General features: G+C 39.0%; 1 protein-coding gene across 1 annotated transcript in view; it reads left to right on the top strand.

The window, feature by feature from the left end:
• GFPT1 (glutamine--fructose-6-phosphate transaminase 1) overlaps nucleotides 1–12,498 on the top strand; it is a gene marked incomplete at both ends in the record, with an annotated part of 51,314 nt that overhangs the window by 29,132 nt on the left and 9,684 nt on the right. Inside the window, 3 exons of the mRNA XM_080711386.1 lie at nucleotides 3,258–3,355; nucleotides 6,748–6,868; nucleotides 8,220–8,377. Coding sequence (XP_080567512.1) covers nucleotides 3,258–3,355; nucleotides 6,748–6,868; nucleotides 8,220–8,377 — 377 coding nt within the window. The remainder of the gene's footprint in view (nucleotides 1–3,257; nucleotides 3,356–6,747; nucleotides 6,869–8,219; nucleotides 8,378–12,498) is intronic.

Raw genomic sequence — 12,498 nt, 5'->3', positions numbered from 1 at the left:
CTATTTTTTATATTTTCATTTGGAAACAGGGTCTCTTAAACCAGCACGGCTGGCTTTGAACCTGCGCTATCCTCCTGTCTCTTACTCCCAAGTGCGGGGATTACAAGCGTGCGCCACTACGCCTGGCCTGATTTTATTTCTTATTTGGAAACAGGGCCTCACTAGGTTTCTGAGATCCTCACTAAATTGCTGAGGGTGGCTTGAACCTGTGATCCTCTTGTCTCAGCCTCCCAGGAAGTAATACTGAGATTATGAGCATGTGCCATCATGCCCAGCTGAAGTTCATAGTTTTATAAAGCTCTATTACCTCTATTATATACATAAAAGTTCTATAATATAGACAGGAACTGTTGGCTTTGTTGTTAGGGTGAAGTCAAGGCCCTGTCAGTTCGAGTGTCTTGCAGAGGACATGCTGCTAGTCCTCCATGGAGCCAGGCTGACCTCCCTGTGTTCAGTGTTGCTCTTGAGTACTCTCCATCCCTGGCCCTGACCACCAAGTGTTCTTGCCTTTTTATTTTATTTATTTATTTATTTACTTATTTATTTTTTCAGTAGTATGGCCTATGCTATCAGAATTAGGCTTCTTCAGAAGCATTATCAATTCAGTCCTCGGGCAACTCTTTTCAGAAATATCCTCAGCCCTCTCAGGCACCATGGAATTTGCTAGGACTGATTTTAGGGAAACATAGTGGCCAGCTGGTCTCAACATCTTACCTCCCTGTCATTCTTGATCACTGTGTACAATTCCAGTCTCTCTGATAGCCTATCTGCTTTTATACCGAGTCATCTCATTTGCCTTTGCAGGATCTTAATCCAGCCTTGAACCCTTGTTTGCTTTCTTCATCTGGGTAACACATGCCAAGGTCTGGAACCCTGTGCAGAGTGACTGGAGCAGGCTTGGTCTAGTGTAGGGACAGCAAGGAGGCCAGTCTGGCTGGCTCATCCTGGCTGAGGTTAAATGGAGCCGCTTCTAAGTCAGAAGAAGGAGTTTGGATTGGATTCTAAGTTGTTTGGGAAGCCAGTGATACTTGCTGCTGTTTTGTTTTTCACTTTGCTGGGGTGTGTGTGTGTGTGGGGGGGGGTACTAGGGATTCTACCTCCAAGCTACTCCTCAGCTCTATTTTTTATTCTTTATTTTGAAACAGTCTCACTAAGTTGCAGAGGGCCTTACTAAGTAGCTGCGACTGGCTGCGAACCTGCAATCCTCCTGTCTCAGCCTCTCAAGTACTGGGATTACAAACATGTGCCAACATACCTGGCTTTGCTGATATTTAAAAATAGGTATACTATCCTCTCTTACTGCTGAAAATTAAAAAGGAGTATATAAGTCATTCAAAAAGTTTAAAGGTAAATATGTACTTTGGTTTTATAGTTTAACTAAGGTGAAGAAAGCAGGGGCAAAGTAGGGTGTTGGAGGGTGGGACTGCGCAGGAGGGTGATGCCCACGAGGATGCCACATCTTCCTGCTCAGCCAGGCCCGGAACGGTGTGAGTCCAGAGCTCTGATAGCCTCTCACCTTCTCAGCATATTCACCTGGTGGATACTCAAAAACACAAGTTGAGTAATTGAATGAATGTTGAATGGGAATTTCTCCCAGGTAGAAAACTAATCTGTGTAAAAGGATCTATAGATAAGACACAAATAGAATACCACATCCAGTAGTTATTGAGACAGAAAAAGAGGATGGATTTCATTGGCAATTTTAGGATTATGTTTATTATTTATTTATTTTTGAGGTACTGGGGATGGAACCCAGGGGCATTCTACTTCCGAGCTATATCCCCAGCCCTATTTTTTTAATTCTTTATTTTGAAACAGGGTCTTACTGGGTTGCAAAGGGCCTCACTAAATCGTAGCTGAGGCTGCCTGCAAACGGTGATCCTCTTGTCTCAGCCTCCCAAATGTTGAGATTACAAGTTTGTGCCCCCATGCCTGGCTCATATTTACGTTTTTAAGGGATCATTTAAAAAGACCCATTTTAAGAGGTTATTTTGGCTGTGTGTGGAGGCTGGCATACTCTAGGAGGTTGAGAAGAAAAGAGAAGAATTAGGAATGTTGCCTTCTTTTAGGATGAGGTGCTGGTCTAGGAGATCGCCATACAGGGGCAAGGATGTGTTGAGGTGGATGCAGAGGAGAGGTAGGAGCAATCAGGATGACGCTGATGTTTAGACTGGAGTAGTTAGGTGAGTGGCGATAGTATTTACCGAGATGGCGAAGACTAAGGAGAATGGGTTGATATTGCACACTGAGCACTATTCTGGGCAGAGAAAATGAACACATAAAGATAATTATTTTCCAGAGAGATTTGTTGAAGTTTAATTAAATATGATATAATTTGTCATTCTGGTGGGGTGTGTGTGTGTGTGTGTGTGTGTGTGTGTGTGTTTATGTGTTTATGTGTGTGTATTTGGTACTGAGGATTAAAGCCAGGAGTATTTTACCTTCCCTTCACCCCTGACCCCAACTAGGACCTATTTTATTTTTTATTATTTATTTACTTATTTTGAAACAGGGCCTCACTAAGTTGCTGAGGCTGTCCACGAAGCTGCAATCCTCCTGTCTCAGCCTGCTACATATTTACTGGTATTACAAGCATGAGCTGTAATGCCCCGCTCTGTTTTTTATTTTGAAACAGAGTCTCACAAAGTTGCTGAGGTGTAAAATTCTGAGTTTATTTATTTAGAGATGTGATCTTGCTCTGTTGCCCAGGCTGGCCTCGTAACTGCTGGCTTCACCTGATCTTCCTGCCTCAGCCTCTTAATAAAATTTTGAGTCTTGACAAATGTCTGCAACATTGTGTGATCTCTATAAGGCCAAGATGTAGAATGGTTCCACCCCTCCAGATGCAAGTAAAAATTAAAGGAGGGATGGACCAAGTGGGGCCTTAGGTCCTACTGAAGAGTTGTTTATTCAGAAATAAAAACTTGTTCCATTATGTTGTCACCTTTTTCTCAGCTCTAATCTTCAGCATCTGCTTTGCCCGAAGAGAGAAATGTAAAAATAACTAAACAAAGTAGAATGTAATAAACACTGTAATTGTGTGCCTTTATAGGGAGAGTGAATAAGGTTATTTACAAGTTTGGGGGGCAATTTAAGTTGTGACCTATTTGTTCTTATAACTGTACTTCCTAAAAGGAATATGAATTCTTTAAAACAGCAGTACTATTTCTTAAATTGGCATTCAATACTCGAGAAGCAATTGCCTATTTCGTATAGTTCTTTCCTAAATAATTATGTAACCCAAACCTTTATTTCAGTGAATTTGGGTGGCCTGAAGGATCACATTAAGGAGATCCAGAGGTGTCGGCGTTTGATTCTTATTGCTTGTGGAACGAGTTACCATGCTGGTGTAGCAGTAAGTGGCCTTTTAAAATTTTAATCATGTCATGTTGGATATCAGACAATATCTGCAGATCAATAGGGTCTGTAGTAACACACTGTTAAAACTCATGTTTTAAAATATTATCTTTTCATGTTTATCATGATAAACACAGGAAGATTTAGGGGATTTTAGTAGCTACTTGAATTATTTATCAGTGGAAGATTTGTTATAGACAGGTCTTTATAGAGATTACCTGCAACTGACTTCATGAAAGACCAAAGCCAGGTATGGTGGCGCATGCCTGTAATCCCAGTACTTGGGAGGCTGAGACAGAGGATTGCAGGTTCAAGGCCAGCCTCAGGAACTTAGTGAGCCCCTCAGTAATCTAGTGAGGCCCTTTAAAAAAAAAAAAATGGGCTGGGGATGTAACTCAGAGTGAGAATGCTCCTGAGTTTAATCCCCAGTACCACAACAAAACAACACAACACAAAACAAAAACCGACTGAGAGCAAGAGGGGAAGTGCTTGTGCATCCTGTACTGTGGCCTGGAGCGCATGCCTGCTTGTGCAGGGACGGTTGTGGGTCTTGCTGACATCACTCACTTTCCCCAGACAGATGATAGGTAGCATGTGTGAACTTCAGCAGGAGTTTACTTCATACATACATTTCTTTAAAGAAAGGAAGTATACTTTTTTGTCAGACTTCTTTAAATTGGTATCTTAGAAGCTGATACTCTATATCAAAGGCATTTATTGATTATCAGAACAGAAACTATGTAATATGATGGTCTTTTAGTCCAGTAAATGAGATCCACATGTAGTTTCTTTATAAATAAGAGACAGAATATATGCTGCTGAGGTACAGAAGACCTTGACATTCAGTTTCTGCTTTCAGGATTGACGCTCAAAGTTCATGACATAGTAATTTTATTATTTTATTTTATTATTTTTTTTGCTGGAACATATATGTGTATTTCTTTTTGTTGTCATTTTAACTAGTGAGTCAAACTGTCTGATCACCAGCCTGTGCATCTCAGCAAAGTTTACTCTTCTTTAAAGCTCTGAGCCCCCTAATGAATTATGTAGTCCTAAAAGACTATGCATTATTTGAAGGGAAAAGGTCTAAGAAAGTGGTGTTTTGAGCATGGAAAGAAGAATGAATTCAGGATGCCTAGTACAAATTAAAGGAGGGGTGGACTGAGTGGGGCCTTAGCTCTATTATTGAAGAGTTGTTTATTCAGAAATAAAAACTTGTTAAATGTTTTATCTAATGTTAAGCCTCAATTTGGGGACAGAAATTTTATAATATGTTAGAATTCTCTAGTTCTTCTCTCATTTCTAAGTGTGAGATAATACAAAGTTTTTGTTTTGGTTTGGTTTTGTGGATGCCAAGATTATGATAGATAACAAACATAAGAAATCTCCTGTGTGGTTTATCATACAAAATAGTGTCATTTATCCTATTCTGTCCTACAGTTTGGTTTTTCTGGTGGGGTCAGTTGTGAATGACACATTGACATGACTTTTTTTTAGTATATTCTCTGTGTCCTGATCAGTAACAACTGACTTCACTCAAAGCATTCTAAATATAGCATGCTTTTAATTTTTTTGTTTATGTACATATTTTTAAAATTGTTTTCGAGACAGAGTCTCACTGAAGAATGTAATCCAAATGTAACACCTTGTAGACTGAGGTAAAAAGTTTGATTTAAATTTGTTTGAGGAAAATATTTAGCTTTTTTTTTTTTTTTTTTTTTTTTTTTGGGCTGGTACTGGGGATGGAACCTTTATACCTCCGGGCTATTTTTTATATTTTTTATTTGGAAACAGGGTCTCTTAAGCCAGCAAGGCTGGCTTCGAACCTGCACGATCCTCCTGTCTCTGTCTCCCAAGTGCGGGGATTACAAGCGTGCGCCACCACGGCCAGCAACATTTAGTATTTTAATGTCTGAAACTTATTTACGTATAATTAGTAAATAGAATACATAAATGGAAATTAAGAACTAAAAGCAGGAGTATTTGATTTTCAAATACTTTCTATACATGGCATTGCTAAAAAGTGCCAAACCAAAGTTATTGGGAAACCAAATACAACAAAATAATTGTTTCAATTGTGGGCAACCAAAAATTAAAGGGACAGTGGGGTCACCTTTAGTTTTTATTGCTGGGAAGGAGGAGCGTGGACATGAGGCAAGAGCCAGTGTTGTTACATGAAGAGGCTAGTGAAGGGCTGTAGGATGGGGGTGGTGAGTATTAGTAGAAAATAAACACTAAATGGACACAGATTGAGAGCGTAAAGTTTTTGTTGGCTGGAAATTTGTTTTGTGTTGTTTTAAAATTTCTTATTTTTAGAGTAAAAAGAATGAATAAGAGTGAAAGTTAGTAAAGGAAATGGTACAGTGCTCTTTGAACAGAAAAGCACACTACCTTCTGCACTCTTCTCCAGTATCCTATAATTTGAAAATAGTGAGCCTTTTAAAATAGAATTTGTAAAGTATATTGACTGTTTTGGGAAGTGGTATTATTTATAAGTACGTTGCATTTTAAAAGTGCTTTATCTTTACTGAATATTTGTATATCTGTGTCTCATTTAAAATTCCTGAATAACTTGGGCATTTATGAATTTTCATTTTAAAATTAGGAATTAGGCTGGGTGTGGTGGCACATGCTTGTAATCTCGGTGCTTGGGAGGCGGAGACAGGAGGATTGCATAGGTTCGAAGCCAGCCTCACTGGCTTAAGAAACCCTGTTTCCAAATAAAAATATAAAATGGTCTGGGAGTATAGCCCTGAGGTAGAAGGGTTCCATCCCCAGTACCACAAAAAAAAAAAAAGGAATTGAAACTGGGCATGATGGTACATACTTGTAATCCCAGTATTTGGGAGACTCTGAGATAGAAGGATCACAGGTTCACAGCCAGCCTTGGCAACTTAGTGAAGCCCTCTGCAATTTAGACCCTATTTCAAAATAAATAAATAAATAAATAAATAAATAAATAAATAAATAAATAAATAGGGCTTAGAGGTAGAATGCCCTTGGGCTTAATCCCCAGCCAAATACACATACACGCACATGTGCATGCACACATACACACACACCGTGAATTGGGAAGTTTTAGATAACACTTAAGGTGATTTAGAATGATGTCTTTCTGCTCAAAGTGTTTTCTATGTCTGGGTATATTTATATGAATGTATGTATTGATTGCCTAAGGGGACTTGTACTGATATATCAACACAGCTTTTCTCTTGGGTAGTATGATTTTAATTTTTATGCTTTAATCTCTATTATTTGTATTTTCTAATTTAATGCATATATTATTTTTATAATAAGAAAATCTTGAAAATTATATATTGAGTCCAGAGAAGTCCAGTGAGGAAGAGTACCTGAAGGCAAGTTGTGTGACCAGGCCTCTTGTCTCTGCAGACACGCCAGGTTCTCGAGGAGCTGACCGAGCTGCCGGTGATGGTGGAGCTCGCCAGTGACTTCCTGGACAGAAACACGCCCGTCTTTCGAGACGATGTTTGCTTTTTCATTAGTCAGTCAGGTATGTTCATTTAAAAGATTTGAAGGGAAGGAAAGTTAATTTTGAAATAATTCTAACATATCTTGGCAAAAACTAATAAAGACAAACTGGTATTACAGATAACTCAGCAAATCCAGATTTACTTTAACATAATATATATATATATATATATATATATATATATATATATAATGTTAAATATATATGTTAAATATATATATGTTTATGTATATGTACACACACACACACACACACACACACACACACACACACACACATATATTTTTTTTTTTTTTGTGGTACCGGGGACTGAACCCAGAGGCATTCTACTGTGGAGCTACACCCCCAGCCCAGTTTTATTTGGAAACAGTCTTGCTAGACTGATGAGAGTATCACTACTTGCTGAGTCTGCCCTTGAACCTGTGATCGTCCTGTCTCAGTTTCCCAAGTACAAGGATTACAGGCATGTGCCACCTTGCCTGGTTAATATTGTTTCATCTTTTGAATGAATAAAAATGAGCATTTTTAGAATAGAATTTTTAAACAGAGACAGAAAAGAGATCCTAGAGAGCCTAATTAAAGTTTTGCAAATTTATTAAGGGCATGTTTTAATTTTATTTATTTACATCTTTAATACATAGCTGGGTATGGTGGCACTTGCTTATAATCCCAGTACTTGGGAGACTGAGACAGGCAGATCACAGGTTCATGGCCAGCCTCAGCTACTTAGTGAGATCCTCTGCAAGTTAATGAGAACCTCTTTTTTTTTTTTTTTGGAGGTACTGGGGTTCCTGGAAGCCCTTCTACCTCTGGGCTACACTCCCAGACCTATATTATACTTTATTTTTGGAAACAGGGTCTCTTAAGCCAGCACAGTTGGCTTCAAACCTGCGTGATCCTCCTGTCTCCGCCTCCCAAGCACAAGGATTACAAGTGTGTGCCACCACGCCCGGCCTGTTTTATATTTTTTATTTGGAAACAGGGTCTCTTAAGCCAGCTGAGGCTGGCTTCAAACCTGCGCGATCCTCCTGTCTGAGCCTCCCAAGCACGAGGATTATAAGCATGCGCCACCCTGCCCAGCTGAGAACCTCTTTCAAAATAATAAATAAAAAATAGGTCTAGGGGTGTAGCTTGGAGATAGAATGCCCCTGGGTTCAATATCTAGTACTGCAAAAAATTATATTTATACATTGCAGTTATGCATTATAATGAGGTTCAGTGTGATAAAAGTATGCATGCACATCCTTGGCATATTTTGTGCTTTTTAAAAGTGATATCATTGAAAGTGTGATCAGTCTTTTCATGTGTCTGAGAAGCAGGAGAGGTGAAGCCGCTGCGCTGTGTGTCACTTTCACGTCCTTTTTTTACACAGGTGAGACTGCAGATACCCTGATGGGTCTTCGCTATTGTAAGGAGCGTGGAGCTTTAACTGTGGGGATCACAAATACAGTTGGCAGCTCTATATCCAGGGAGACAGACTGTGGAGTCCACATTAACGCTGGCCCTGAGATCGGCGTGGCCAGCACAAAGGTCAATTCTTGACTTCTCTCTGTGAAGTTGTTAAGAGTGTTGTGAAACAGATTAGTCTGTAGACCACTTTATATCTTATTTTTAATTTATTAGCAGTTATTTTACTAATTATTTTAAGGCATAAGGGTCAGTAATAGATAAAACTGTTCTCATCCCCTCTCTACAATCTTAGTGTTTAAAAGAAACAAAGGTATATATCAGAAGGCCATTTTGAAAATAATCTCTGTTGGGTATCCCTATTTATCACTTATATTCTTCCTGCCACTCAGTGGGTACATAATATGTGTATGATATCACCTTCGGTTTTTTTTTTTTTTTTTTTTTTTTTTTGGTGGTACTGGGGTTCCTGGAAGCCCTTCTACCTCTGGGCTACACTCCCAGACCTATTTTTATATTTTTATTTGGAAACAGGGTCTCTTAAGCCAGTGCGCAGCTAGCTTTGAACCTGCGCGATCCTCCTGTCTCCGCCTCCCAAGCGCGGGGATTACAAGCGTGCGCCACCATGCCTGGCCTTTATGTATTTATTTGTGGTACTGGGGATTGAACCCAAGGGTATTCTACCTCTGAACTTATACCCCTGGTTCTTTTTTAAAAAAAATTTTTTTTTCGGTACTGGGGATGGAACCCAGGGACATTCTACCTCTGAGTTACATTCCCAGCCCAATTTTTTTTATCCTTTATTTTGAAACGGGGTCTCACAGAGTTGCAAAAGGCCTCACTAGTAGTTGAGGCTGTCTGTGAACTACGATCCTCCTGTCTCAGCCTCCCAAATGCTGGGATTACAAATGTGTACCACCACACCTGACGTAAAATTTTTAATTTTGAAACAGGGCCTCACTAAGTTGCTGAGGTTGTCCTCAACCCTGCCATCCTTCTGTCTCAGCCTCCCAAGTACTGGAATTACAAACATGCACCACCATTCCCAGTCTTATCACCTCCTTTAATAAGTACTACTGGGAATCAAGAAAGTGATACAGTAGAAAGGGCCAGTTTAATTCAAGTAGTTTTTGACATTTTTAGTTACATATTCTTGTTTCTTAAGAATATGTCAAAATATACATAGTACACAGTACTTTTGAAAGTTCGATATATAAATATAAAATTTGGCTTTGATATATTGATATAAATATATTGATATAAAATTTAATATATTGATATAAAATTTGGCAGTTGACAGTTTTTAAGTGTTTAAAAATGAATATTATATCTGTCTTCATTCTTTTTTGTGTGTGTGTTTTTGGTTTTGGGGATTGAATCCAGGGACATTCTACCTCTGAGCTACACCCCAGCCCTATTTTAGTTTTTTTTTTTTTTTTTTTTGAAACAGGGTCTGGCTAAGTTGCTGAGGCTGGCCTTCAACCTGAAATCCTCCTGTCTCAGCCTCCCAAGCTTTGAGATTATAGGCATGTACCACTATACCTGACAATACCTGTTTCTCTTTAGATATTATATCTGCGGAGATTTAAAAGTATTTTCCTTTTAGCTAGGCATGGCAGTACATGCTTGTAATCCCAGCACTTGAGAGACTGAGACAGAAACATCACAGATTAGTAGCCAACCTCAGCAATATAGTGAAACCCTGTTTCAAAATAAAAAGTAAAAGCCGGGCATGGTGGCACACTCATGTAATCCCGTACTTGGGAGGGTGAGACAGGAGGATCCCAGGTTTGCAGCTAGCCTCAGCTACTTAGGCCCTCTACAATTTAGTCAGACACTGTTTCAAAATAAAGGATAAAAACTAGGGCCAGGCGTGTTGGCACACGTTTGTAATCTTTGTAATCCCAGCATTCGGGAGGTGGAGACTGGAGGGTTGTGGTTCAAAGATAGCCTCAGCTACTTAGTGTGACCCCTTGCAACTCAATGAGACTCTGTTTCAAAAATAAAGAATAAGCTGGGTGTGATGGTGCAGGTTTGTAATCCCAGCACCTGGGAGGCTGAGAAAGGAGGATTGTACAGATTCGAAGCCAGCCTCAGCTACTTAGTGAGGCTCTCAGCAACTTAGTGAGACCCTGTTTCCAAATAAAATATAAAATAGGTCTGGGAGTATAGCCTGGAGGTAGAAAGCCCCTGGGTCCCACCCCCAGTACCACACACACACACACACACACACACTAAAATAAAAAAATAAAAAAATAGGGCTAGGGTGTCGCTCAGAGGTAGAATGGCCCTGGGTTCCATCCCCAGTACTCCAAAAATTAAAAAATAAAAAATAGGGCTGCTATGTAGCTTGGAGGTAGAATGCCTCTGGGTTCAATCTTCAGCATTGCAAAAATAAATAAATAAATAAATAAATAAATAAATAAATAAATAAATAAATAATAAAATAAAAACAAAAAGGGGCTAGGGATAAAATAAAAAGGCAGAATGTCTCTGGGTTCAATCCTCAGTACCAGAAAAAAAAAACCCACAGTATTTTTTAAATTATTTTTTATTTTTGAGGTACTATTGATGGAACCCAGGGCATTCTACCACTGAGCTATATTCCCCAGCCCTATTTTTAATTCTTTATTTTGAAACAGGGTCTCACTAAGTTACAGAGAGCCTCACTAGTAGCTGAGGCTGGCCATGAACCTGTGATCCTCTTGTTTCAGTCTCCCCAGTACTGGGATTAAAAGCATGCACCACCATACCCAGCAGTAGTTTTCTTTTTTAAAAGACTATTTTGTTCTTTGAAATTGGAGTATGCATAAGTTTAGTATTTTTAGTAAAAAATACTAGAATCTTAGAAAGTTGTAAAAATACAAAAGGTTTGTCTCTTTATGATTTTAAATTTTTAGTTTTTTTTTTTTTTGCTCAATTCTGGTATTTTTTACTGATTGTCTATAGATACGTGGAGCTGGGTGTGATGGTGCACACTTAAAATCCCAGTACTTGAGAGGCTGAGACAGGAGGATCGCAGGCTCATCATGGCCAGCCCCAGCAACTTAGTGAGAATCTTGTTTCAAAATAAAGAATAAAACATAGGGCTAGGAATGTAGTTTGAAGGTAGAATGCCCCTGGTTCAATTCCCAGTACTGTAAAATAAACAAACAAACAAGAACAAAAAATATACTTGGGTGTTACAGCTGGTTTTGAGTTTAAGGTTTGTGGAAGATGATATTAACATCTCTGTAACAACATTTGAATTTTTTTTTCCTTGTAAAGAATCTCATGGAGAAAAGAAAATTTGCGATGCTTAATGTAAAAACTTGAGTAAGGTTTTATTTCTTGGGTATTTTGATATTACTAACACTATAATTTACAGATAGCTGAAACTTGAATTTTCTCCATATGGCAATTAAAATGCAAGATGTTTGTGCTTGAGATTCAGTCCTGTGGCTGGTTAAATTACCAGTTGTCCTCAGCAGCAGCTTATGGTTTTTGGAGCAAGGTCCAGGCAGACGCTTTGATGGGTGCTGGGGTTGGGCTCTCAGGGCTTCTTTATTTACAACATATTGTGAATCAAGGGCCTCAGCAGTATATGGAATATAGGAGAGTTCCATTTTTATAAAATCTTTTTGGAATTGTGAGCTATCAAGGAAAATATATTTTAAAAAATTTCTCATTTTTATGCTGGGCATGGAGGCACATGCTTCTAATCCTGGTATTGGATGCTAAGATGGTGGTGGGTGGTGGCAGGTTCTAGGCCAGCATGTAATTTAGTGAGATGTTTAAAAAAAAAAAAAGGTCGGGGGGGTGTGTGGCTCAGAGGTACAATGCCCCTCGGTTTAGATGAGGGATACTCATCTAAACAATAGCACCAGTACAGGGAGGTCCCATGTACTCCTCAGCCAGTTTTTCCAAAGTTTATATCTTTTGTAAGGTTCTAGGCGTTTTTTTATAGAAGGTACTTTAATTTCTACTAAAAAACAAAAAACCCAAAAAACAACCCAAAGCCTGGTGTGGTGGCCCAGGCTTGTAATCTCAGTACTTGGGAGGCCGAGATAGGAGAATTGCAGGTTTGAGGCCACTAGCCTTACCTACTTAGTGAGGCCCTCCACAACTTAGTGAGACCTTGTTTTAAAAAAAGAATAAAAAATAGGGCTGGGGATGTAGCTTGGAGGTAGAATGCCCCTGGGTTCAATCCCCAGTAGTATAAAAGCAAAAGCCAACCATATTTTAAAAATTTAATAAGCATGGAA

Source organism: Muscardinus avellanarius (genome assembly GCF_963383645.1).
Source record: "Muscardinus avellanarius genome assembly, chromosome: 15".
NCBI lineage: Eukaryota > Metazoa > Chordata > Mammalia > Rodentia > Gliridae > Muscardinus > Muscardinus avellanarius.
Note: the sequence above shows the minus strand (reverse complement) of the source record. Positions and strands in the feature narration are given on the sequence as shown.